Source organism: Microtus oregoni, unplaced genomic scaffold, assembly GCF_018167655.1.
Source record: "Microtus oregoni isolate MIOR12 unplaced genomic scaffold, Mior012 000022F_ref0000154, whole genome shotgun sequence".
NCBI lineage: Eukaryota > Metazoa > Chordata > Mammalia > Rodentia > Cricetidae > Microtus > Microtus oregoni.
Genome location: NW_024543081.1, coordinates 3,859,603 through 3,887,141, shown reverse-complemented (window position 1 = coordinate 3,887,141; position 27,539 = coordinate 3,859,603). Strand labels below are relative to the sequence as shown.

Here is a 27,539-nt window from a genome sequence, read left to right as displayed (position 1 = left end):
TATCACTTTGGACACTTGTTCTGATTGCCACCATACACCTGTTTTTTCCCAAGTTTGATCTCTAAGTTTAATGATCTACTTCCCTACAGTGATGTCTTATATCTTAGTCACTATCATGCAAATAGTTAGAGTCTGTTTCACCATTAACTGGAAACTATTCCACAGCTCCAACTTGAGTATACTTCTGATCAATGTTTCCTACTTTCTATGATCTTTTGAAATTGAAGACCTATCATCAACTAAAGAGAAGAGATGATGCTGAGTCAGAGAGGAGCATTTTAAAATCTTATAAAGGAGAATAAAACTCAGCAACAAGGGAAGATCTAGTAGGAGATTAAGGCATTGGTTGTTGTCTTAGGGAGAGTGTCCACTACTGTGGTAAAATAATAACCAATAATAACATGAAGAGGAAAGGGTTTATTTCATCGTGTACTTCTCAGGGACAGTCTATTACTGATGGAATCCAGGGCAGAAATTCAAGGCAGGAACCTGGAGGCAAGAATGGAAGCAGAAGCCATTGAGAAATGCTGCTTATTGTCTTGCTTCTTATGACTTGTTCAGTTGGCTTTCTTATACAAGCCAGGACCACTATCCCAGGAGTTGTACCACCCAAAAAGCCTGGACCCTCCCACATAAATCATTAATATGAGATTAATTAAACTGAGAATACAAGCAGTAACACCAAAAATCAAAAATATGATGATTGCAATGAACTCACATACACTTCAATAATAATTTTAAATATAAATGGTCTCCATTCCCCCATCAAAAGACACAAGTAATATATCACAAGACCATAGTAAAAAACAATATGTTACTGGTACAACAATAGGCACATAGACCAATGGAATGGAACTGAAAAGCCAAACTTGAGTACAGACAACCTCAGCCACTTAATATTTGACAAAGAACCCGAAAACATAAGATGAAGGAAGGAAAGCATCTTCAATAAACGGTTCTAGGAAAACTGGATGCCGACATGTAGAAGAATGAAATTAGACCCACACTATCAACTTGCACAAAAACTAGCCACAAATGGATCAAACACTTAACTGTCAAACCTGAAATATTAAAACTGCTGGAAGAAAACAGAGACAGTGCACTATAGGATACAGGCACAGGAAAGGATATTATGAAGAGGACTCCATTTGCCTAAAAAGTAAGGCCAAAAATTAACAGTGGGACTTCATAAAACTAAAAAGTTTCTGCATATCTAAAATAAAACCAACCATGTGAAGAGGAAGTACACCAAATAAGAGAAAAACTTCATTAGTTACACATCTGGCAGAGTATTAATATCCAGAATACACAAAGAGCTAAGAAAAGCAAAAGTCCTAAAACAAATGACTCATTCAGAAAACAGGCCTGGTACCTGAACAGAAAGTTCTCAAAAGAGGAGCAGGGAGAGGAGGAGAGGAGTAGGGGGAGGGGGAGGGAAATGGGAGGCGGGGAGGAGGCGGAAATTTTTTCAATAAAAAAAATAAAAAGGAAGAACAACAACATATGTATGTATGTATGTATGTATGTATAACAAGTTTATCTTCCCTACCAATTAGGGAAATGAAAATCAAAACAACTTTGAGATTAATTTCATCCCAGTCAGAATGACAAAGATCAACACATACTGGAGGAGACGAGGGGGTTGGGTGGGGTGATGAAAATGACCCTCATTCACCATTGGGGGATTGGAAGCTGCTCCAGGCTCTGGAAACCATTAGATTTCATTCGTCCATATCCAGATCATACAAATAGAAGCAGTCCCTTTGCATTTAGTTTTGCATGGTAGGTTTGATTTTTTTAAAAAAATTATATGAGCCATTATTGTCTCAGCTCTATTTTCTAAATTGTTTTTTATTGAGCTATGTATTTTTCTCTGCTCCCCTCCCTTCTTCTCCCCTCCCCTTCTACCCTCGCTATCCCTATGCTTCTAATTTACTCAGGAGATCTTGTCTTTTTCTACTTCCCATGTATATTAGATCCATGTATGCCTCTCTTAAAAAAAAAACAAACCTAAAAATAAATCTACTATATGAGCCAGCTTTCACCACTTGTTAGCAAATACAGAAAGGATTAGACAGTCTCCTCCACAGATACTTGCCTTCTTGTTTGTTGATGTTCTTTCTAGTCACAATACCTAGGAAATTGAAACAATCAAAATGTCCTTCCGCACACAAATGGATATTGAAAAATGTGGTACATGAACATTAAGAAATTCTATTCAGCTACACAGAGAATGAAACCATGGAATTTGCTGGTAGATGAATGGGACTAGGAAAGATCATATTGAGGGAATTAACCCAGTTCCCAGGAAGACAAACACGACATGTTCTTCTGAGGCTCCTAACTCCAGATCTTCAGATGTGAGTACACATCCTGGAATAACTACAAAACCCAGGAAAATAAAAAGGATAAAAAGAGACCATTTCCAGGGTGGATGAACAGCAGGGAGAGGAACTACTGGAGTACCAGTGATCTGAAAGGGAAAAGCTGGGAATGGGTGCAACTCTATTTGGGGAGGATGAAGGAGATAAATACAGAAGATTGAGGATGGAAAAACAGAGTAAGGATGTCTGAAAAAGTCATAAACAATAATACAGTTATGACATACATAAAAAACACTTATAAATGTAAGTAAGTCAGTGTATCATACTTTAAATTTTTCTCTCCTGGCTGACAATGTTCCTTCCAAGAACCAAAGATTATCTAACAAAAACCTCAACACCAGTCATGAGAAGCCCTCTTTTGAGTGAGCGTAGTTCATATGACTCCCTAAATGCTATAGGCTATTGTTATTGCCTTTGATTGTTCCCCTGCAATGGAAGTCCTTATTGATGAGGAATTCATGCGTTTTAGACGCAGGGCCCAGAAGCTTTGAGATGGATAAGTCCTGAAAGTCCACACCCTGAGGACTAGCTTTTATGGTACCAGAAGTTGCCACGCAAGCTTCCAAAGGAGGGAAGCAACTGGTAGACCTACCCAGCTACGGTGCTTATAAACCATAACAATGGATAGCATGATAACTCTAAAGGTGTCTTAGTGCCACCTTGGAGGTGATCAACTGTTATCCAAGACTTAAGACCCTCTCAGTAAGTGGAAAACCATGCCTGGTACTGAAAACTTAGCCAACTATGCAGGACTAGGGAAGTCATAAATCTTAGAGATCCTACAACTACATTAGTAAGCCTGCAAAATCATTAAACTAATTTGTAAATATTTGTCCTTATACCCAGAGATAGGAATAGGTCTTACCCTCAGCCCTCATCAAGGGAATTCTCCTTGCAATAGAGGGAGACCATTATAGAAAATCACAACCAAACAAAATGCATTGATGTAAAGGCCAACGGTACATCTATAAAACACTCCTGCACCTAAGGCTCAGGGAACACTGTGGAAGAACGGAGAGAAAAAAAATAAGATCAAGGAGTTTGCTGTGAGACTGTGTCTCCTAGAAATGTCAGAAGCTACACCCATAAAGTCTCCCTAACATGACTGTGCAATCATGAGCAGAACAAGAATAACAATAGACATGCCATCGTGGATGAGGGAAACCCAGAAGGCCTCAACCCTACACAAAGAGCACACAGCTAATGAGGGTTGAGAGCAAGAGAAATAGTCGTTCCCAGGGAAAAGCACACCAACTGCTTATTCTACAACAGTCAGCCCTGACAACATGAAACTTTACATAAACTGAGCAGATGGTGTTTATAGGTATACATATGCACATGTAAGTATACATATCCATATAAAACAACAATTAACGAAAAAGAGCCCTTGAATTTAAAAGAGAGCAAGTAGAGATATATAGGAAGGTTTGGCGGGAGGAAGGGGCAAATGATGCAATTACATTAAAAACTCAAAAGTAAATAGTAATCTTTAAAAAATTATCAACAACATGATTAATATAACCAATCTTAGACTCACTTTATATTGTTTCTAGAACCTTCAGAAGTATTCTGGATGAAAATATTTTGGCCTTAAATTTCTGTACTCAGTGCTCCAGTTTAGGCTTTGCCTTATAAAGTAACCTCTTTTGGCCACCCTGAGCCCAGCTATTGGCTGAGCTGAGCTAGGTTCTGAAGAACAGTCGTACACCTGAGCTGAAGTGACCTCTGCATATCTGCCACCTTTCTGCCCTCCCTGTCCTTTAGTACAGAGTTCCTGGTCTATTGGAATTACATATTTTCTTTCCTGTCTGCCAAATTCTTCAGTATTTTAATAGACTGTGGTGTTCATAATGTCAAAAATTACTATTCATCTTCCTATATTTTCAATTAAAAGCAGGATGGGGCCATACAAATGACTGTTTATGTAAATGATTTATGCTGGTGTTCTTGTGACAAATACCATAAAATGTTCTAGGACTTAACAAATTATTAAGATGCATCCAGTGAACATAAAATTAGTGTGTCTACAGAAAAAAATATTATTTATTAGCACCAGAAAACCAAAATAGATTTTTTTCTGGTTGTTTTGTTAGGTACAGCCTTGATTGAAGATGGTAAGCCATTTGAGAAAAGCAGTAGGTGCACACACCAAGTACACCCCCTTTACAAGACAGCTTATGCACTGAATCATGACCACCTGCCTCACGAACTTTTAGCTCAAAGAGGTTGACCTTAGTCTCATCTATTTTCTGGGCAAAAATTGCTTCTTGATCTCCTAGCTACATCTTCTTCAAATGCTCCCTTTTGTTATTATTATATCTTGTTTTCTATTCCTTACAATGACCTGGAATGAGTAATTTCAGTTTTTTGTTCTCTTTTGAAAGAAATTTAATTTATATAAAAAACCTTACAGTAAATAAAATTACACAGTACTCATAGTTTTACATAATTTTTCACTTTCCGTTTAACAAGGTACATTGAATTATTCTTTGTAAAATTGTACATGATCATTTTACAAATTGTTTTATAATCAGTCATAGCTAATTCCATCAGAACATGGAGTCAGCATTTATCTTATACCACATTTCCTTGCTTTTGTTCATGTTTGATTAGATCTCTCCTGTTTTCTCATCATTTCGATAGGTCCTTAGAAACCATGAACAGTGATGAACCCATGACTATTCATTTAATCTTTACACCATTAATGAATGAAAAGAAAATTGGTTTTTATACTCATCTGTGAACACGGCACCATTAACCTCCTTCTAATTTGAGCACAGTGCCGCCTTACCACCTGATACCTGGCAGAATAAACTGAAATGAAGTAATGATCAATCAATCAAAAACACCCTTTGACAATTGCTGAGCACCTGCCTATACTGTGCTGGATGGTAGGAGGGTATAAAAGTAGGTCACATGTCTTTGCAGCTTGAGAATTTAGCCTTTGGTTCTACGAGCTCAAGAATAAGATACTATACCAGCTTATAACTTTAATTTTAAATAGCAGAGATAACAGCATATGTCTTGGAATAAAAGTAGACTCAGATATAGTTTCAGTAAGGATTTTAGAGTAAATAAAAGATAATTTAGATGGAAAGCAACATGATCCATTTCTATGGACAAGAAAAGGAGATGGAACTCATTCATTGACTTTGAAATTCACTACATCATGCAGAGTTTCTGTAGCGCATTCTCTACTATGAAAAGCAGAATAGAAGCTAATATGTATCAGGAAAATGCACAGAGCTATCCACGTAGAAACGTTCAGAATTTAGGTAAGGTCAGATTGTAAAATCTTGTAGTTTCAAGTTTCTGAAAGCTTGGACGAGACAGATGTTCACTAACATATCACCTAAGTAAGTCTGATACAGGACTCATGTTTCTTTTTAAATTGACTACCTTAGTTTCAAAAGACACGTCATCCCTTACAGTCTTTCCCATAAACAGCTGTCGAGTTGGAAACAGAAGACTTCTACGGAACATATACTGGCAATGACAGCCTTTGAACATCTCAGCCATGATTTTAAGTCCTCATATACTGTGATGCTACCAAATCACTCTTAGCTGCACGTTGTGTTCTATGACTTCATGTGTTTCTATCAGCAATGCACTCTTACGTCTCCATGGGAGATTTCTGGATTCCTATTTGCCTCTCATCTTAGTGACACTTCTTTATGGCTCAGTTGGAAATATTCCCTCTGTGCTCTGAAGTTTGCCTTTTCCACCACACAGGTGACATTTATAACCTGCTTACTTTGAAGTCGGTTTCACAGGATGTAAATCTCGTTAGAGAGTCCCAGAGTCTTGGAGTGGGCAGAGGACAGAGCACATTTATTTCATCCGGAAGTAAACATGTGTTTAGTGTGAGTGTGGGACCAATCAGGAGGGGCATACGAGAACGTTAGTGACAAAGAAACACACAAGTGAATCTGAGTAGTTTGTCCAATAGCTGGAGGAGGAAAACATCTAGGGATTTGAAGATGGGGATGAGAAATTGAAAAACTTTTCAGCATTTGAAAATGGAGATGAGAAATTTTTCCAGTGTCCAGCAATGTTGTTAATTTCTAGGCTTGTCAGAATGTTACTTCAAAAGAGAAAGGGATAACTGAACCTTGAAAAAACATGATGTCATCTCTTGTCTGAACTAATAAGATGCAGAAATGAGAAAAATTAAAGCTAAGTTTGTTTTGGACACCTGTGCATGCATATGCATGCAGCTTCGATTTTGCCATGTCAGGCACAATTGGCATTTGAGCTGGACAATTTGATTTATTAAAAAGTAATCTCCATGTCATGTCTGGGGTGACGGCATAATGAGCTCTACAATATCCTCTTCTTCGTATAAAGAGATCGTACAACATGATGAAGATGAGGGATGAAGATGAGGGATGTGGGATGAGGGATGAAGATGAGGGATGAGAGATGAAGATGAGGGAGGAGGGATGAAGATTAGGGATGAAGATGAGGGATGAGGGATGAAGATGAGGGATGAGGGATGAAGATGAGGGATGAGAGATGAAGATGAGGGAGGAGGGATGAAGATGAGGGAGGAGGGATGAAGATGAGGGAGGAGGGATGAAGATGAGGGATGAAGATGAGGGATGAGGGATGAAGATGAGGGAGGAGGGATGAAGGAGGAGGGATGAAATTGTCTCCAAGGCTTTCATCCCCATGCCAAGCAGATTTGGAATCCTGACCCTATTCCCTCATAGGAGCCACACCCCATTTCAGAACTTTGATTAAGTGGAACAAGTAGGAAGATGTTTTTCAACTCCAAGCTGCTTGTCTTTAGCCGACTTTGTTACTCCATTTTCTTTGTATAAAACCAAGATTATGTTTAAAAATTGAAATGTTCCATCCATCTGGATAAATTTGAATTACTAGTCCTGGAAGTTTTCCTTATGTCAGGCAAAATATTTAATCTCCCTGGGCTTTGGCTAATTCACAAATAATAGAGATGATTACTAATAATTCCTGCAGAATAGTGAAGGCATAACAAGGAAGGGGTTTCCTTTCTTCTTCCACAATCTCCCATATAGACAAGGGCACTTCAAGAAGCAGATCAAACAGCAACATTCCGGCCAAATTGTTGATTTGTGCAGTTACTCTTCACTTAGAGAATACCAGATGTGTACAAACTATTTTTATGTTTAATAGGACTGAGTGAGGAAAAGTTTTCTGACCTAATTGCTGTTTTTGCATATAATTACAGAAAAACCTAAGTTAAATTATATGTATTGACTGCAAGAGGCTATGCCATAGCTAAAGCTTGGCTTTCACGTGCGTTTTCAGTATGTAGGCTGTCTGTCATTCTCCGTTTTCTAGGGATAATCAGATGGCCTCTTTATAATCAAAAGATAGCAATTTGAGATAAAATTTCACCTTTATGATGCTTCCCCAAAGAGAATACCTGCATCATCTTCACCACCTGAATTTATTTATGTGAGGTGTATACTTATCAACTGCAGTTGACTAATTCTGAACATTAATCACTTATTTATAATTGTTAGAACAGCAGTTCCTCTTCTCCTATTTTATGTCCTCTGGTCTTTGTCAGCTGTTGTCTTGGTTACCAGTGGTCAACTGAGGGCTGGAAATACTAAATGTAACATTCCGGAAGTAAACGATTCATAAATTTATGAATTTATGAATGAGTGAATACTGTTCTGACTGGTGAGACGAATTATTGTTCACTTTGCTCTGTGTCCCAGGGGATACAGTTCACTCTTCTGCCCATCACATCCATGCAGTTTGTGCAGCCTGTTTCTCAGTCACTAACATGTCATCATGGTGGCCAGATACACTGTTGTATCTGTGTACCGCCACAATTCACTCAAGTTACTCTGATGTAGAAATTCAACTCTATGTCACAATACCTGCATCCTTTAATTCCCTTTATTGCATCATGGAGGAAATATGATTGCATATCGCAACAAGAAGAAAGCTAATTCATATATATAGAATATAAGTACAGTACTTTGAGACAAATGGACCAGATTCATACAGTTTTAATCACCACCTTTCTACTTCATTATTAACAGCTACCACTTTACTAATATAGGTGTGCACACACAGGAAAATATAGCATTTATAGAGATCAGCGCTTTCAGAAACCTACTGGGGTCTCAGAAGACATCCCTGGTGGACAGGGGGAATCTGCTCCTTTTAAAAATTGTTTCGTGTTTATCAGGAATAATGGCATAATAACCAAAGAGGCATATGAGATCATTTCACACATGTGAACAGTTTTAAGTGACCATAAACGCCACTGATTAAAAATGTTTTCAAAATAACTAGTTAGCATCTGTGGCTGGATTATAAATTTTAATCAGCACAGGAGGCTATCCCGAGGGACAGTTCTACCTGCTTTCTCTGTTCTGAAGTTCCTGACCTCACTGGTAACAGTTTCTCATTCCCCTCTGGGGGACACATTTCAGAAAGAAGTGTGTGCTGCACGGTATGCCCGTGACATTTAGGCTCCTGTAGAATTTACCTGGTGTAAAAGTTTCATCTACATGGGCTCAGATAAAGAACACATTTTTATTTTGCAGTTTAGGTGCTGACTACTGCAGACTAAAAACTACCCTCTCTTTGTTTTTAATGTGAGTGGTTCAGTAGTTCTGTGTGTGTGTGTCTGTGTACACTCATGCTTCTGTAATATGCATTTTCAATGACTGTACACTACATATTAGTTAACGGAACTAAACTGAAAACTTGCAAGTGGCAGCTATGGGCTCATGACATTTGAAGGGCAAGAGCCAAATAACTAGTGTATTGTCATCTCACTGAGATATCACACACCACCAAGTCCTTGTCATACACCACTCCATTTCAACTTCTTTGCCCTTGATTTTCTCTCTGTGTTCCCTTCCGTGTCCTACTCTTTGTCTCTTGACTGTCTGATATACTTACCTTTCCTTCTTTCCTGTTTCTCTCCTCCCTCCCTTCCTCCCTCCCTCCCTCCCTCCCTCCCTCCCTCCCTCCCTCCCATTCTTGCTACTGACTCTTCCTGTTTCTTTTCTGCTTCCTCTCTCTGCTTGTGGCTTTGCTCTTTTGAAACCACTCATGGGATAACACATGACAGGACCCTTCCTTACCGGGATGAAGATGTAGGCTCAGTGGTTTGTCTTTGCACACGAGCATGTTTAATCAAATGCTCCTTTAGAGCCGTCTGAACTTCCGCTGGGATGTCAGGGGAAGTGTGGCTGATTTTTATTGCAGGCTCAATAGCTTTTGGCGCTGGCTTTTCATTTTCTTCTACTTCTTTTTTCTCTTCAGTCTCAAAAACTTCCGTTGGAGCACTTGAAATGCTTTGTGGAAGGGCACTGACATTGGGAGCCACAAGCTTGCTCTTCCAGCATGGCCAGCACAACTTCCAGAAGACGAAAAGGGAGACAACCAACAAGGCTAGGCCACAGAAGCTTACGACAACTGCTAAAAGGCTGACTGAAATATCTGGAAAAAAAATCACAACCGAGAGAAATATCAATTGGCATTATAAATTAGAAGCAGAAATAGTGATACAAATGGGAAGTTATCAACTGGATTCAGGAAACACATGACATACGCATGTCATACTCGAGCACACCACAAGAGATTCAAGATTTTGCAAGTGAAAAGTGGCCAATTTACCTCCTGCCACAAAGCCAGAAAGTTACACTCCGAAGCTGTATATAATAGAAACTATTTACTTCCTCTTCCATTGAATGATCTTTCCCCTTTCTATGCAGAAAACAGCATTAAGTACTGGGCTCATCTTTCTGTACTCTAAGTAAGAAAAGCACCTTGCTATGAGAACATAATAAGGCTTTCAAACTCAGCAAGTGTTTTCTAATAATTTTGTATGTATGCACTTTTAAGTTAGTATGCATACAATTTTAAGTCCCAAGTTAATAAATGAATTGGGCGATCATCTGAATGTCTGTGCTCTCCTAAAACTCTTAGGTTTAAATCTGAAATCCCAAGGCAGGTGATGTCATTGGGATGTGATGGTTAACTTCAATTTCCCTGCCTGAATTTGGATTATAAAGCACACCCCTGGGCATGACTATGGGCTTTTCCTGATAGGACTAACTGAAGGAGGTGATGAACTACCTAGAATGGGAATGACATTGTCTCATTGTCTAGAGACATAAATAAACAAATAGGAAATAAAGAAAAAGTCAGGTGAGATTTGACATTCTTATTTTGTTTCTTGCCTCAACATGAGGAACTGAAACACAAAGTAAACCATTTTTTTTCTCAACTTGTTCTCTCAGATATAAACACCATGGTAATGGGTGCTAACACATAGAAGACACAGCCTCTGGGGAGGGGACTAGGTCATGAGGGGAGAGCCTTTGTGGATGGGATTATAGTGCCCTTTAAGATGGGCCCAAGGGGGCTTTTGTGTCCTTCTACCACATGGGGCTACAGAAAGTAGTTGCCAGTTATGATCCAAGAATAAAGCTCAACTACAATGCGCTTCCTCTAAAATGTGTGGATTAGAAGGTTAGTTCTTCAATGCTACTGCTGGGAGACAGGACCTTGGGGGAGGTATGCAAGTGATAAGGATGGAGTGTCCTTGCGTGGCTCCACTCTGACACTGGAGTTTTACCTCTCTGGGGACTAGACTACTAGGTTAGAGAGAGGACTTGTAAAAGAGCAAGCCTGCTCCTTGCTTTGCATCGTTAAGTGTCTGTTGTGAGCCCAAGTGGCAGCAGGCCTTCACGAGGTGGAGGTAGACTTACCAGCCTCCAGATGATGAGTCAAAACGAATCTCTTACCTTCACACTTATCCAATCTTAGGTATTCTCCAGTGGTAAAAGAAAACAAAGACAGGCTCCCATGAGCTACTGAATCTGCCCGTAACTTAATCCTGAACTTCCCAGTCTGCAGACTCTGAGAAACATATTTCTGTTCTTTATATGCTGCCCAGTTAGTACTGTTTTGCAATAGCAATTTGAGTAGGTTAAAATATTGTTATTCAGTAATTTAAAAATATACACATTAAAATAATTATAGTATGAATATATGCTTATCATGTAAAATGATTGAAACACAGTTTAAAGGTTGAGGCTGAATAAACAGATAAGTGGAGAAAAGAAGCAAGGTTTCCTTTGGAAGAATTCTAAGCAGTTTATGTGCATAGTCTACTCTTCAGGAGGAAGCACAGCTCCTTACTTCTTTGGTGTTGGCTGCATACCTTCATAGTGATATTCTCTATGACAATGAAGTATTGTCATAGAGTATTAATGACAATGAAGGTGATGAAAGTCCACAGTAATGACCTGTGGTCGCAGTATCCAACCTTGGCATGGGATGATGTAAGTGGTTCTTTACTTCTGTAACCTTCATGCCTCATACTAATAGCCCAAGTTAATCATGATAAAAAAAAAAAACCAGACAAGTTCTAAAAGGTAAGCATTCTAAATACACCCAGCCAGTAAGTACTCCTATAGATCATCAAGGTCATCAGCAAAAGTTCCGGAAAAATGTCCTAGTCAAGGAGCTTCTAAGCCAACTTAACCAGCAAATGTTGTAGATCATCTTGGATAAGCCCCTGGAATAGTTAAAGGCCGTTAGCCAATGGTGAAGGAAAGCCCAAAGAAAAAGGTATGGGCTTTAGTTAATCTCCCAATAACAGTGTATGGATAATAACAAATGTGTCATTTCAATGTAAGGCATAATTATTAGGAGAAACTGAACATGGATATGACGGGAGTCTGTACTATGTTGTTTTTCCATAATTCTGAAACTGTTAGAAAACATGAAGACTAAACAAACACAAATTAATCTTCGCATTACCCATTTCCGTCTTTCCAAAGAGACCTAAACCAGCCATGTGGCATTATAGCATTATTTAAATTTTTAATGTCAAATAGATTCTCAATAAAAGATAAATTTTCTAGATTTGATTAACCTTATACTTTTCTATTACCAAATTTGTTTACCCTCAATATCAAATATAAATCCAATTTCCTCTGTTTAAGCAAAAATGTTAGGAATATATCACTGATTGTGTCTGTCTTTTATCCCTTTCTAAATTTATCTCTTGATGTAATAACTTTAAAATATGACTTTATTTGAGAAAAGCAACTTTTAGCAGTTTTGGTAAAATCAAGTAATATGATCCAGCCTTACCCACTGACACATTTAAAGAGGAGGAGAGGTGAGGGCAGATACATCCAGCTGGAAAAATCACATAAAGACATGGGATAGGATGGTCGTCCTGGCTGTCTTAGTTAGGGTTTCTCTTGCAGCGACAAAACACAATGACCAGAAAACCCACGTTGGGCAGGAAAGGGTTTACTCACCTATTCCTTATCACTATTCATCATCAAAGGAAGTCAGGATAGGAACTTAAGCAAGGAGGAACCTGGAAGCAGGAGCTGAGGCAGAGGCCATGGAGGAGTGCTGCTTGCTGGCTTGTTTTCCATGGGTTGCTCAGCCTGCTTTCTTATAGAATCCAGGACCACTATCCCAATGGTGTCCCCACCTGCCATAGGCTTGGTGCCCCCATCAATCGCTGATTAAGGAAATGTTCTACAGGCTGACTCTACAGTCTTATAGAAGCATTTTCTCAGTTGAGGTTCCTTCCTTTCAGATAACTATAGTTGGTATCACTTGATATAAATCTAGCCATCACATTGGTCAAGGACAGCAGTCTCAACCCTGCCAATACCTTGACCTCAGACTCTAGTTGCCTGGATGGAGAAGTAAGTTCTTGTTCTTTAGGCCATCCATTCTGGAGTATATTTTTATGACAGTCCCAGGACACCAAAGCAGAATAGTTTCAAATTCTTTTAAACATGGGTGTAGTTACATTGTGTCACAATCTTTGGAATTAATCATTGACACTGACTGGATGCATATGTCTAAGCCTGGCACTTATAGACAAAATGTATTTTATAAAATTTTAAATATTTATAATTACAAAATAATATTTTATATAAATTATTCGCTACAAAATTCTTCCTTCAATTTACCTTTTCCCCCAGTAATGGATTATAATTTCACGTTGATATAATTTTCTATAATAATTAATCATAACAGATATATAGCTTAAGCCCAGCTTAGGAGTGTAACACAGCCACATTGAGCATCTTTGTATCTTTCTTCTTGTTTGTGACTGATATTCTAAAACAAAGGTCAAAAAGAAATTATTGGCATGGATTTCATATAGATTTAGTTTTACTGGATATTTTCATAGTTCCACTTGTGAAAGAGATGCCATATAGGTTACAAATTTCTACAATTTTAGAGAAATATTGTCTCTTAATTTTTACTAGTCTTCCAAAGCTTTGTTTTTTCCTAACTGAAATGGGAGGCCATTTTCCAGTTTTTTTACTACTACCTAATTGTGATAGGCATTGATATTTCTCTATACAACTACAACAGCTTTCTATTCGAAGCCTATTGATAAGGAAGGCTTTCCCTCACATTTTAGAGTTTATGTTTTTTACCATTGTATTACATATTATCACCATAACTTGAGGAAAAGAGAAAAACGTGTGAGATTAAACTGCTTTCTGTCTATTAACTACGTTTTACAAGATGAATAAAGATGATGACATGTCTGTTAGGCTTTCAAAGTATTCCCCAATGTTTTTATCTTGGAAACATTAACACAAAAGCAGTTGGGCTGGGAAGTGCGGCCATATAAGAGGGGCCATAGTCACGAGGGTCAGTCCATAGTTCAGTCATGGATTGATGTCATTCCAAAAGTGGTTAGTAACTGAAGGGTAATTGTTAGACTTATGAATTCTGGAGCAGCACGAAGGCCCTTGATATCAAACTTCTTAGTTTTAGAACTATGAAGAAAGTCTTTATTTATCAACTATGTAATCTGTGTTATTATTGGAGTAACATAAAGACAGATCCAACTCTGTGGTCTTAATTTACCTTAATCAATGGCACCTTAGTTTATAAGGTACCATTTACTTTATATTATTCTGTACACTTTAAAACTAAAGTTCTCAACAGTTATTCTATCAGAATTGGAGCCAAGAACGAAGATGGAGACCCGCAGGATTATGCGGGATTTCAGTGGTCATTGGCAATATCTCTCCTTTCCCGTTGAGTGGAACATCCTGTAGCAGCACTGTCCCAGAGAGAAGGCTTTGACATTGAAAGTACTAATTTAGTTCAGAGCCCTGTGTGAACCTGAGTATGTTTTCTATTTTTCTTCTACCATTTTTTTCTTTCTAAAATATCACATCAGCTTGGGAGCCACCAAATACTTCTGCAAACCACCAGAACACTTCTGATAGTGGTAGTTTATCCTATCAGCACAAACAAGACAGCAGAAAGCAACAAGTCTTGTTTTTGCAGCTGAGATGTTTGCTCACTCCATCCTCTTGGTCTCATGTCCCTCTCGATGAACTCAGACTTTTCCGGACATCTGACAGTGCCTCTGGGCTTCTGCCTCCGGCTTTGGGTCCAGCTTCGCTGTCTGTTCTTTATTCTGATCAGTGTTAGTTGGTTGTGGTTTTTAGTAGTCTCAATGCATTTTTCCTCCTATTTTATCAAGGGCCATCCTTGTGTTCATCCTAGAATAGTAAGGCCCATGATGCCACTCCCATGGGTTCCTTTCTGCCTCTTCTACTCCATGGCCTTCTCATACACACACTGGACACTAGTATTATCATTACAAATTGACCTGTCTTGCCATTCTTTTAACCCAAATTGTTAAAATACAATGTATTTTAATATATTTTTATTTGGATATTATCTATCAGTATATATACTTCCTAGAATATTATCCAGAAATCAAGGACAATACTAATATCTGTGACCACATATACATAAGTGGGATTATTATAGGCCATAATAATGTACGACCTGAATTAATGCCAAGTCAGGTAAGTTCCTAGTGTCAGATTGGTACCATTCACAAACTCTTACCAATTTTCAGAGTTTTGAGGGCTTTATGTATGGATGAGGGACTTTGGGTTGACTCTTGCTCTCCCTCTCCCACCAGTGCCGTCTTACCAATATTCCCACCGCTTGGTCCTCCAGACAAGGACACACTTACTCAACCTTCTGTGTTCAGTGACTGTTTTCTATGGCATGGTCATGTGGAGCAAATTGAAAACATGCATTAGAAGTCATGTGATTGCTGGTGTTCTCATTGTGACAAGACACCTCCAAATGAAGGGAGATTTCTGGATCACAGATGCAGAAGGTTTGGTCCATGGTCACTTAGCCCCACATGCTTGAGTGGAGCATCATGATGATGAAAGCGTGCAAGTTCTTTTTTTACACTTTTTATTTTCAAGAAAGGGTTTCTCTGTAGCTTTGGAGCCTGTCCTGGAACTCTCCCTGCAGTCCAGGCTGGCCTCGAACTCACAGAGATCTGCCTGTCTCTGCCTCCCGAGTGCTGGGATTAAACATGTGCACCACCACCATCTGGTGTGTGTAAGTTCTTTATAGTACACAGGAAGTAGAAAATGCAAAAGGGCTCAGGGCTAAGATAGAGATGGCCTCCAAAGCCAGGAGTGGTCTCTCGTGCCTCTCATCCCAGCACCCAGCAAACTGAGGAAGGAACATCACAGGAGTTTGAGATAAACTTAGGCTACAGAGTGAGTTCATGGAAGCCTGAGCTATACAGTGAGATACTGGCTCAAAAAACTACACACACACACACACACACACACACACACACACACACACACACACCTGTTTCCCAAAGACAGACTCAATGCTCAGTGTTCTACTTTCTCCAGCTCGGCTGTACCTGCTGTAGTTTCTACCACATTCCGAAGCAGTATCACTAGCTGGAGGTTTGGTATAGAATACATGACTTTGTGCAGAGCGTTTCAGATTTAAACCTTTACATTTAAAGCGCTCCTCCATTGTCTGTTGATCTCTGACTAACTAGATAGCTAGAGGATCATTTGCAGGGAATGTGTAGAGAGTATTCTACAAGGATGATAGAACCACAGACCCGTTTTACAGCACCATTCAGATACTGGTGTCGATATCTATCCTACCACTGAGAAACTTGGGGGAAATTATTTAGCACTGTATTTTGTATAAATATTCAAAATGAGAGCAAAGGCTTGATGCCCGTGTCCTTATGATTTAATATTTTACAACAAAATTAATTCAACAAAGTAAGAATCCCATTGAAGGGCTAAGCAAAGATCCAGAAATTTTTCAATGGTATTTTTGTAATTGTGATTTAACATGATTAATATGGTTTAAGAAATAAATGAAAGGGGCTGGAGATGGCTCCAAGGATAAGAACTCTTGCAGAGTACCTGGATTCCATTCTCAGTCCCGACATGGAAGCTCACAGGTGTTCTAACTCCAGTTCCAGGGAATCCTATGTCCTGGTGTCCCCTTTGGGCGCCAGGCATGCACGTGATGCACAGATATCCAACACTCCTATGCATAAAATTAATCTAAAAAACAAATTTTAATAAAAAGAAATAAGTGATAGTGAGGAATTGCATTCTGTGGGCAGAGATAATCACTTCAAGAACTGTACTCAGAGAGAGAGAGAGAGAGAGAGAGAGAGAGAGAGAGGGAGAGAGAGAGTAGAAGGAAGGGCAGCAACTAGAGTGGCATATGGCGCTGACACAGGCTTTTCTTTCTAGTTGAAATGAAACATTTCAGATGCTTAAAATTGACGAAGGGAATTGGTAAGCGATACCAGAGGCGCAGGCAGAGCGCTAAAGCCAACGTCCCGTGGAAGGTCTGAGGCAAAGATGCACGAGCTGGCCCACTTGGTTTTCCAGGATGGTCCTGAAAATTGCTGGGAGAATAGGTCTTGGGACAGGAGAGGTTAAAAGTTCTTGTTACTGTTTTTCCAGTCAATCGTCAATCAATTTGTGATAGTCTATGAGACGTTTAGAGAGTAAAAAAATAGAAATGGAGTCTCTAGGTAAAGGAGAGTGAAAACTCCATAGAAAAGCATGGGATGGTTGTACATGCACCTGCCTGCCTGCTTCAGAAATCTGGAAGCCATGATTGCTTTAGTGTAAGAGTCAGCTGCAGCTGTCCAGGTCTCTCTGGTTTTTACTTGTTTGCTGTTCGGCTCTCCAGGAGAATGTGATAAACCCCAAGGGCATAAGTGCTTGCATTTATGAAATGACACAGTATGGGTCTGTCCTCAGTAAGGGAATTCGTGCGAAGACATTGGCTTGCGGGTGTGAGTTTCCAAGTGAGAAGCCTGGCCCATGGTTTGAGAATTGGAATGTTTGAATTTGTAAACCTGTGGTAGTATTGTTCACCCCAGTTTACAGAAGATCATTACAGAAGAGAGGAAAGGGGGACGGGGGAGACCATTAAGCAAAGAGGCCCAGCGTCTATGCCTGGGTGGCAGTCTGAACACCCTGCCTTCGAATCAAGCTACTCACTACAACAGGCGAGCTTGAGGAGAAGGCCTCCCGGAGCTGAAAATTTCAGTCTCCAGACAATTTAAAAGATTTCATTACACAACTGTCATTGCATTATATCTTGATGAGATTGGCAGTAAATAAAGTTTACAGAAATTAGATTAGGCTTCCAGACAATCAGATGAAACTATTGGAGCTGTGGTTTGCGCGCATACATTTGCATAAGCACTGTCCTATTGCTACGCTTGTAGACACGTCCATGCGACTGCGCATGCTCTAACTTTACTCTTCATCATGCTTTAACACAGAGAAATAAAGCCTCAGAGTTCTGAAAAAAATATGTCAGACCACTCTAAGGAGGCATGTGTCTGCAGAAGATTCCAGATGAACGGAGTCTTTGATGAAGACCAAGTGATTTGGTCTTCACATTTCAAAGGGCGGGATTCACTATGGCCTGTGAATAGGTCAGATCTGTTGACCTTTGGCTTACACAGTTGGTGGTGATCGCTTAGAAAAGCATACACTGAATGTCACACCCTCAACAGCCTCTGCTTCATTAGCACTGTTTCTGCCTGAGCCTTTCCCCATTGTTTTAGGTTTTTAGCCTTTTGTTGAGAACCTGTCCCTTCCTCCCAAGCTCCTTAAGTGTCTCCTCTCCCTCTCAAACTCATGACTTCCTACTTTAGCTTTTATTTATTTTTTTTTGAAATTACACTCATTTTAGTTTTTCAAAATGTGTCACAGTGAAAATTTAAAGTTAATGAGCAACTGTAGTTTTGTGCTGGGGTGTTTTAAGTATTTTGTTTGTTGGTGGTTCTTTGATTCTTCATTTCGTGACCACAGATTCTAGACCATAGACCACACCTTTGTTTATGGCACCATACCACAAGAGAAGGGAGCAGAGAGTAAAACTCAAACCAGTGGATTTTATTAAATAAAAGGACTTTGGGGGATTATTGATGAAGTTCACTTATTTATGCTATTCGTTGGGTATTCGCGTTATAATCGTTCAGCCACAGCTCTGGTTTCTGTAACAAAGAACCAAGTTCATACTGACTTAGACAGGGGGATGTTTCTTTCGTTAAGGGAGAAAGAGTGAAAACTTAAGCAGTCAAGGGCAGATTCAGCAACACCAAGGAATTTTTTTGCTCCCCTGATGAGTTTTTCTTTCCCAGGGTTACAGGGAAAGCTACCAAGCCCACATTCCAGGTGTCTGAATGAAAATATCCAGGGGAAGGGAGGATGAGGGGATAGCTCATCATGGTTTTGGAGGATACAGCCTTTATATTCGACATTTCAGACCGAGGCTCACATTCTGATGTCCCCACCTTCACAAGTTAGTCAGTGGTCACACCACAAACTGAACTAGGCACCAAGAGTTCTCTAACTATGATGGAAAGGGATCTGAACACTGGCAAGCAATTACTGTTCATTTCTGCATTAGGCATATAATACAATCAGCATGCCCTTGCACAGTGCCTCTGAGGAGTTCCATTTTAATTTCATTTCCCCTTGCCCTTCCTTTGAGTTACAGTAAATGAAAAATGTTTGCATTAATACCATACTTAACTGATGATAAAATTGTGTTTTTAAATATCTCCTGTTGCTGAGGTCACAATAGATCAGTAGTTCTCAAGTTGTGGGCTGCAACCCCTTTGGGGGTCACACATCAGATATCCTGCAGATCAGATCTTTATATTATTATTCGAAACAGTAGCAAAATTACAGCTACGAAGTAGCAATGAAATGATTTTATGGCTATATGTCATCACAACATGAGGAACTGTATTAGAGGGTCTCAGCATTAGGAAGGTTGAGAACCACTGCAACATGCATGAGTAGTTATGGTTTAATAAAGTTTCTAACAGCCAGGAAGTGACTGTGGTGTAGTTACATCTGCACTAAAGCAAATGCACCCATATACAAATCGATATAAGAATTTTACAGCATGAAGAAATGTACTTCAGCAAATGGTAATATAGTACTTCATCCATACACACTAAATTCTTAGTGGGAATTGCTAATAAAGGCGATGGAATAAAATTTATTGGCCACGTTGTTAACGTTCAACATTTTGCCCAGAAAGCCATACAGAACAATAACTAATTAATTTTTTATTAATATGGATTCCTTTTAGAAAGAAATGATGTGTCAATTCTCTCCGTGACACAGTCTGAAAAATGGCTAAAGAACAAGTACAATATTGATTCTGAATTAAAAACCGACTCATAAGAATTGGACTCAGAATTTTAGCTTTGAGGCCTGAGGTGTAGCCCAGTGGTAAGAGTGTTTGCCCAGTATACAGACCCTGGGTTCAATTCCCCACTCTATAAGGGAAAATGTAAAGAAGTTAAGTTTTTCTGGGTAGTGGTGGCACAGCTTATCGTCCCAGCACTTGGGCTCCAGAGGCATGGGGATCTCTGTGATTCAAGGCCAGCCTGGGTTACAGACTGAGTTCCAGGACAGCCAGAGCTGTTACACAGTGAAATCCTGTCTAGAAAAAACAAAAACAAACAAAAAGTTAAGTTTTAAAATTACTCCAATGAACTTAGAACTTTTGGACTTTTTTCTTCTTACATGTTTAGGAAAAGCAATTTAAAAAATCTGCTTAAGTTTAAAGGATAGTAACATTTCTTGTGATGAGAAAACACTGAACTGTCACACCTAAGTCTACCAGAATATTAGGGAGTTTGCTGTGAGACGGGGTCTCTTCGGAACGTCAGAAGCTACACCCATAAAGTCTCCATGACTTCCTACACATGAGCTGAACAAGGATGGCAATAGACATGCCAACGTGGATAGGGAGAAGCCCTGGAGGCCTCCTCCCTACAAAAAGAACTACAGGTAACTAAGACAGCTAGGACTGGCAGAGGTGGTCTTCTCCAGGGAAGAGCACACCAACTGGTTATCAGTACCAAGCGGTCAGCCTGAAAACATACATGCAAGTAACCTATAGATCAAACAGGTGCTGTTTAGGAACATGCATATATTCTGTACTATATGCATGTAATAAGAAATGAAAACAAAAAGGCCACGTGTTTGAAAAAGCATGAGGAGAGGTATGTGGTAAGGTTTGGAGCAATTCTCAATCTGTGGATCGCGACCCCGTTGAAGCCAAATGACCTTCTCACAAGGGTCACCATCAGAAAACACAGATATAAATTACAGTTATGAAGTAGCAATAAAATAATCTTATGGCTGGGGGTCATCACATCATGAGGAATTGTATTAAAGGGTCACAGGATTAGGAAGGCTGAGAACAACCACATTAGACAGAAGAAATGGAAGGGGGAAATGATGTAATTCTATTATAGGCTCTAAAATAAAAAGTAATAACTTTTAAAATAAATCAAATTAAATTTAAAAATGAGAGCATTGACACCTAATCTATCGACAACATTCTCTTAGATTTCTTGGTGCTGTATAAAATAATGGTGCACCGTATTTCACACAGTAAGAACTCAAAACACACTTGAATAAAAGCACAAGGCTAAAACTGTCTTTTAGATGTATCATCAACTCCTACTGCAGTAGATTAGAAATTACAATAAAATTTAGAATATTTAGCCTATTTTTCTATAATTCTCTGAGTTCAGAAACAGGACTAAGGGAAGACCAAGGAGAGGGTGACAGTTAAGAACTGGCAGTAATGTTTCTTATTCAACAAAAACGTAACAAGTGGTCCTTTCTTTCCTTCCATCCCAGATGGCTGTATCCTTCAGACTACAGTGCTTCATAGCACAACTTCACAGACGAGAAGGAGGGGCTGTGAAGAGAGGTGAGAATGAACTGAGTGGGAACGGTCCTCCAGCTGTTCCATTCTCTTACATAAATTGGGGTGATATCGCCAGACCAGTAGGCATCCTTCAGAGCACTTTAAATCATCCTTAGATTTCGTGCAGTACCTAACACTATGCAAATGCTCTGTAGATCGCTGCTACACTGCTCATTCAAAGAGCAATGGCAAGGAAAGGAATCTGCGCAAGCTTGACGCAGTTGTTTCTCTAAGTCTTTCCCATCCACTAGTGTGGAGCCTATGGACTTATGGGACTGACTTTGTATTGAGCATACAGGAAATAGAATGTGTGCGTGTAGTTTTCCATGACAGTCTGCTAGACCCATATTCCTCTCAGTTCTTACAGTTCAGAGGGTCCTTATGGTAGATTTGATGCTATAAAGCAAAGGAAATCTATTGTTAGTATTAAGAAACTATACCTTCACACCGGGGTTAAATTTCTAAACTTGGTCAGTAGAATTGACACTGTACAAGTGAGAAATGAGAAAGTATAATTTACTGGCCTTTATTAAAATACTTGTTATCAGAGAGTCCTGTCTCCTTGGCGCATGAACTAATCATATTTCAGGACCTCTGAGAAGAGGAATTTCGTTCCTTTGTACCGTCACTCTGCTTTCATGGTTTCGCGATTATAAATTTTAGTAACAAAAGAGACTGTTAGTTCCTAAATTTGACAGGAAAATATACAAATCAATTTTTACTGATCTTTGAAAAAATAATTATGAATTAGAAAAATAATTTATTTTGTTCTAACATCTTTCTCCATTATACATTTGGCTATGAGCACATAAAAAGAGACATATGTGAAACTGTATGAATTCAACATTACCTACATTTAATACAGAAAACTCCTTTGCAATGGCTTAGAGAACTTGCTCAGCAGAGAACCCAGGTTTGGTTCCTAGCACCCGCCTTGCAATTGTCAGCCGTTTGTAGCTCTGGCTCCAGGGGCTCTGACATGCTGGCCCGTGCACACAGGGGGCACAGGCATACATGCAGGGAAAACACCAACACACATAAAATAATAATAATAATATCATTAATAATAGTAATCTTTTACATGCTTTTATTGTTAATATGAATCAATTCTATTTAGACTAGAATATGAGCAGATAGTTGCACACACTTAGGTGTCCATGAATGCATATGTTCAAGTGCGACAAGTGAATAACCTATCTTCTATTTGGAGGGTAGGAAATCTAACATGAAGAAAGGTTCTGGCTTTGAGTTAATTTTAAGTGGGAAGTTTTGCTGGTGCCTTCTCATACATTATAGAGAACAGAATAAATGGAATCGTTAAATAGTTAAAATTTGGGGCTGGCAAGAAGGCTCAGCAGTTAAGAGCACTGACTGCTCTTCCAGAGGTCCTGAGCAACCACATGGTGGCTCACAACCATCTGTAATGAGATCTGGTGCCCTCTTCTGGTGTGCAGGTGTACATGGAAGGAATGTTTTATACATAATAAATAAATAAATCTAAAAAAAATTAGTTAAAATTCCAGTTTACCAGTATTTGCTATAACAGCTAGGATTTAAGAAGGTTCTTTTTTGTTTTTGAAGACAGGGTTTCTCTGTAGCTTTGGAGTCTGTCCTGGAACTAGCTCTTGTAGACCAGACTGGCCTCAAACTCACAGAGATCTGCCTGCCTCTGCCTCCCGAGTACTGAGATTAAAGGTGTGTGCACCCCGGCCCGGCAGGTCTAGGTTCTTAAATATATTCATCAGTAACTGGTTGTGATTTTTAATTAAAGTGTAAACTGTTTTTTTTGCTTCTGTTTTCATATCTACAAAATAATGATTCCTGGTTAAGCTTGAATAACTAGCAAAAGTTTTAGTGGTGGGTTTTTATTGCATCAAGTCCTTGCTCCTTAAGCCACATGCTCCTTCGCTCCTGGGGTCATTACGGAAACCATTTTATTCATTCAACAAATTATCCAGTCTCTAGTCTGTGCCCCGGATCTTTCCAGTATGGGGGATATTACAGGAAACAAAGCTCTGTCTTCGAAGACATTGGATCCTAGTGATTTAAAGTGCACATTAATCCTATCAACGTGAATCTAGAGAGTCTTCTTACACTCTCAAAATGCAGACAATTGCCACCGAGTGGCTCTGATCCACGATTTTTTATTTATAATGGTACAAGAGATAAGGCAGAGATCATATTTTGAATTTGGAATGCTGGCCTTCGGTTAGCAATATTGGTATAATCTTTTTGTGATGCTTGGCTGTAGGCTGAAGTAGTGATTTGAGTTTATCTAGTACAGGTTAAGGTAAAGTGTTTGCACTTCCAGCTCAGTAGACTGGGTTTATTAAGTGCATTTCAGATTTTTTTTTTTATCAGCTTCTAACTGGGACACCTCCTCATTATAACTCAAAGGGTATTTGTTTTTTATATAGACTTCCTACTTTGCTAGAATTTTACTGTACACAAATATTTATTGAGTCCTTAGAATGCACTCAGATTTATCTAGGCATATATTTATGGGCTTAATGTGCACATTAACTGTATCAATGTCGACTAGAAAGAATTTTTTTTTTGGTTAAATATCTCCTCATTAATGTGCTTCTAAAGAATAGAAAAAAAACTTGGAATAATGTATCCTTTTTTTAAAGAATTGTATTCACATATTGAAATTGCACACAAAAAATCTGAACACTGATGGATTAAATGCTCATTAAAATATTTATATTAAGGCTAGCTATCCACAGCTATGGTGTGAGTGTGGTTGTGACATTAAACTTCAATGACCTTGATTAGCTTGTGGATTAGCAGCTCTGACTCTCAGGCAGTTCAAGCTTCTTAAACTCAATAAATGTCTCAGCAGCAATCAAAGACTATCCAGAAATGAGCCTAAAACCACTTTAACATGATTCTGCATACTATTATGGTATATTTTAGAAATAATACCCAAGACAAAGCTAATATTTTTGCATTTTCCATAAACTTTCTCAATTATATCTTGTGCACTAAGTGAATTTGTAGGGTGACATATCTGTTTTGGGGAAGAAGACACCAATCAATCAGTGGTTTTCTTTGTTGTTGTTTTTAAACTTCTCCCACATCTAATTTTCTAAAACTTACACATGATGGACTTCATAGTACTATGTTGATTCATAGAGTGACTTTTATAAGGCATTTTAAATGGGCAGTTTAATTAACATTAGCCGCAACAATCTAAATCTTAAACATTTTATCTATATCTGGGCTTGGTTGGCTGGACTGTGGACCCTCAGGGATTGCATCTCTGTCTTAGTGATAAACTCGAAATCTAGCTCCCTTACTGTGGTGATGACGTTATCTGGGATCACGTGACCCTTTCTCTTGCTATCACTATATGAAGGAATGAACAGTGATGCAATTTCAAATTTTGAGATGGTTACTGTAATGTAAGTCTAATACCATGTAATGGTTCCTTTAAAAGTGAGCCATTAGCTGTTCCAATAGCTGTCACTGGTGTTCTGTCTACAATGCAGTCGGCATCAACTATTGGAAGTGCTTTTATGTAGGAGCCATAATAAAGGGAACTCACTGTAAGACAATCTACAGAACAACATGCATCCGAGTGCCTAGCTGATGGGATCAAACCTTTAGCAAATAATCATTGAATCTGCTTCAATGATCCATTAATATTGGGATGCTACTTTAAAATCAGAGCAGTTTGTTTTTAACTGTTTTGCAATTTACAAATGGAAAAAGGAGAGGAATCTTGTCTATCTTCATATGTCATATGCAGTTTATGGACTACTCCTGTCTAGTGAGAGCTATTCTGTATGTTCACATATTAGACATAGCATTCTACTTTTATAGTATGTGTTTTCCTTAAAGAGAGAAATATAGTCACACCATTGCTAAGAGTTGTTTTACTTCATCTTCGTTCCCAAGAGAATGTCTTATGGAATTAGGGCTAGAGTGAAGCCCTATAGTGATTAGGATAACCTCAGAACTCTTTCTCCAGTTTATATAACATGTTTTACCCTGAATTTACACAATCACACATTTTGGACAGTTTAGAACCCAGTCCTGTTCTAGTTTCCAATCGTCAAGCAATTTCCACATTGCTGCCAATGAGCGCCAGGAACCCACTTCTTGGTTTGTGGTCACAAGGGTCAAGAAAGAATAAGAATTAAGAGCTGTAGCCTCAGCAACAAATGTAAGTGACAAAGACGCACGTCCTTAGAATGAAGTGTTCTCGCTTCCTGAGCTCTCAGCCTTGGCGTAATGGTCGCTTAAAGACATTTCAGAAGAGCTCTAGAGATCTTTCTAGAGATCTCTACAGTCCCGGCACGTCAGTATTTATCACACCCTAGCACATCAGGCATAACACACACACACACACACACACACACACACACACACACACACTGTTTAAATGGCCCCTTCCACTGTTCAGTTGCATTTACTCTCAAGACACTAACACCCACTAAACAACAGAAATGACGTTGGGTTGTGTTCATACATTCAAAAACTGCCTGACCCTATCACACTGACAGCAGCAATAATGTTTCATTCTGCTTCATGAATCCCTGGCTCTGACAGGCTCAGACAACCCCCCTCTCTGCTTCTGTTGCCATCGGCAGAGCATTTGAAAACCTTAGAGACAGTCCATGTAAACAGCCCTAAGTCCCAGCTAAATCAAACCCATTCCCACCCCACCACTTCTCCCTTCCTTTGTCTAGTGCCCAGCGTGGATGGTGGAGCAGTAACTGTGTTCTCCTCTCTCCTGAGCCTGACTTTGGGGTTGCGTTTACCTGTTGCCCTAGCTATTCTCCCTTCTCAAGCCAGAAACCCTTGCCCAGGGACCAAAAGGACCGGAGAAAACAAAGCGAATGCCACAAGGACTCTAGATAAGGAAACAGTGCATCTCCGAAAGCGATTAAGTGACCCTGGGGTCATTTGATCACAACTCCTCCTCTCTCCCCCATCCCCCTTGCCTCCCCCCGCCCCCCATCATTTGCTTCCGTGGCTCTGGAGACCTGTAAGTAGTGTGGAAAGGATTTTAGAATCTTTTTTCCTTGACAAGTGACCTGAGCGGCAGGTATCAATAATCCCTACCCTTTAGCCATCGCTGCCAAGAAGTACTAGAAAATTACATGTGCGTTATGAAAGGCCTTGGAAGCTTTAGAGAGCTCGACAGGTTGCATCCGAAAGTTACAGCTGAGGGACCCTTTCTGCATTTTAGGGCAGACTCAGTCCTATGAGCAGGTTCCTTGAGGCCAAGTGCAGATTCTCCCGCCAGGCCTGGTGGTCCCATTTGCGACCGGCAGGACGAGCCAGGGCATCGAGTCCCTGGGGCGCCAGAGCAGCAGGTGGGAGAGCGTGAGATCCGCCTAGGAGCAGAGACCAGCAGGTGCTGGCGACAAACTAAGCGAGCAAGTCGCCCTGGCCGGGCGAGACAGGCGCCAGCCAGGAAGCTTGCCCCAAAGATACCTCTTGTCCGGGACAGCTCAGGTCGATCCCCTTACCTGTGCCACCTCCTCCCTGGCTGGCCCTATCGGCGGGAAAGATGCCCGAGCACTTGTCCCACTCCACCTGGCCCGCGAAGCACAGCTCGGTGATGATGTGCAGTGCCTTCTGGCACAGGCTGCTCACGCCATCCTCCTTGCGGAAACTCATCTTGGCTTCTGCTTGTTGCTTCTCGGATTTCTCTTGGCCCTAGGCTGAGCCCTAGGAGTTGCAAGTTGGCCCCATGGCGGGCTCGGGCGCAGGAGGGCGGTGCGCACAGATGGACGCTGTTGCCAGGTCTGCGCTTCTCCTCGGAGCGCTCGGAGGCGCGCGGAGCCCAGCCGGTGGGGAGCGAGGGGCGGTGGCGCGCGGAGCGGCGCCTCCCCGGGTGCTAGGCGGCGCGGCCAATCGCAGGCTCGCGCGGGCAGCGGGAGCAGCGGTGACCCGACCCTCCCGCGGTTCCCCCACACCCACCTGAAGCCCCGTTACCCTCTTCTCATCTTCTCCTTGCGATCCAACTTTCCCTGGTCTCTCCCAGAGTCTGCATCTCTTAAAAAAAAAAAGTCATTCCCCATTCCAGAACTGATGAAATAT

General features: G+C 40.0%; 1 protein-coding gene across 1 annotated transcript in view; it reads right to left on the bottom strand.

The window, feature by feature from the left end:
* Window positions 1–27,235, bottom strand: part of Syt10 (synaptotagmin 10) — a 55,286-nt gene extending 28,051 nt beyond the window's left edge. Inside the window, exons 1-2 of the mRNA XM_041672302.1 lie at window positions 26,966–27,235; window positions 9,482–9,839 (exon numbers count right to left, since the gene is read on the bottom strand). Coding sequence (XP_041528236.1) covers window positions 9,482–9,839; window positions 26,966–27,116 — 509 coding nt within the window. The 5' untranslated portion in view covers window positions 27,117–27,235. The remainder of the gene's footprint in view (window positions 1–9,481; window positions 9,840–26,965) is intronic.
* Between the last annotated feature and the right edge of the window lie 304 nt (window positions 27,236–27,539).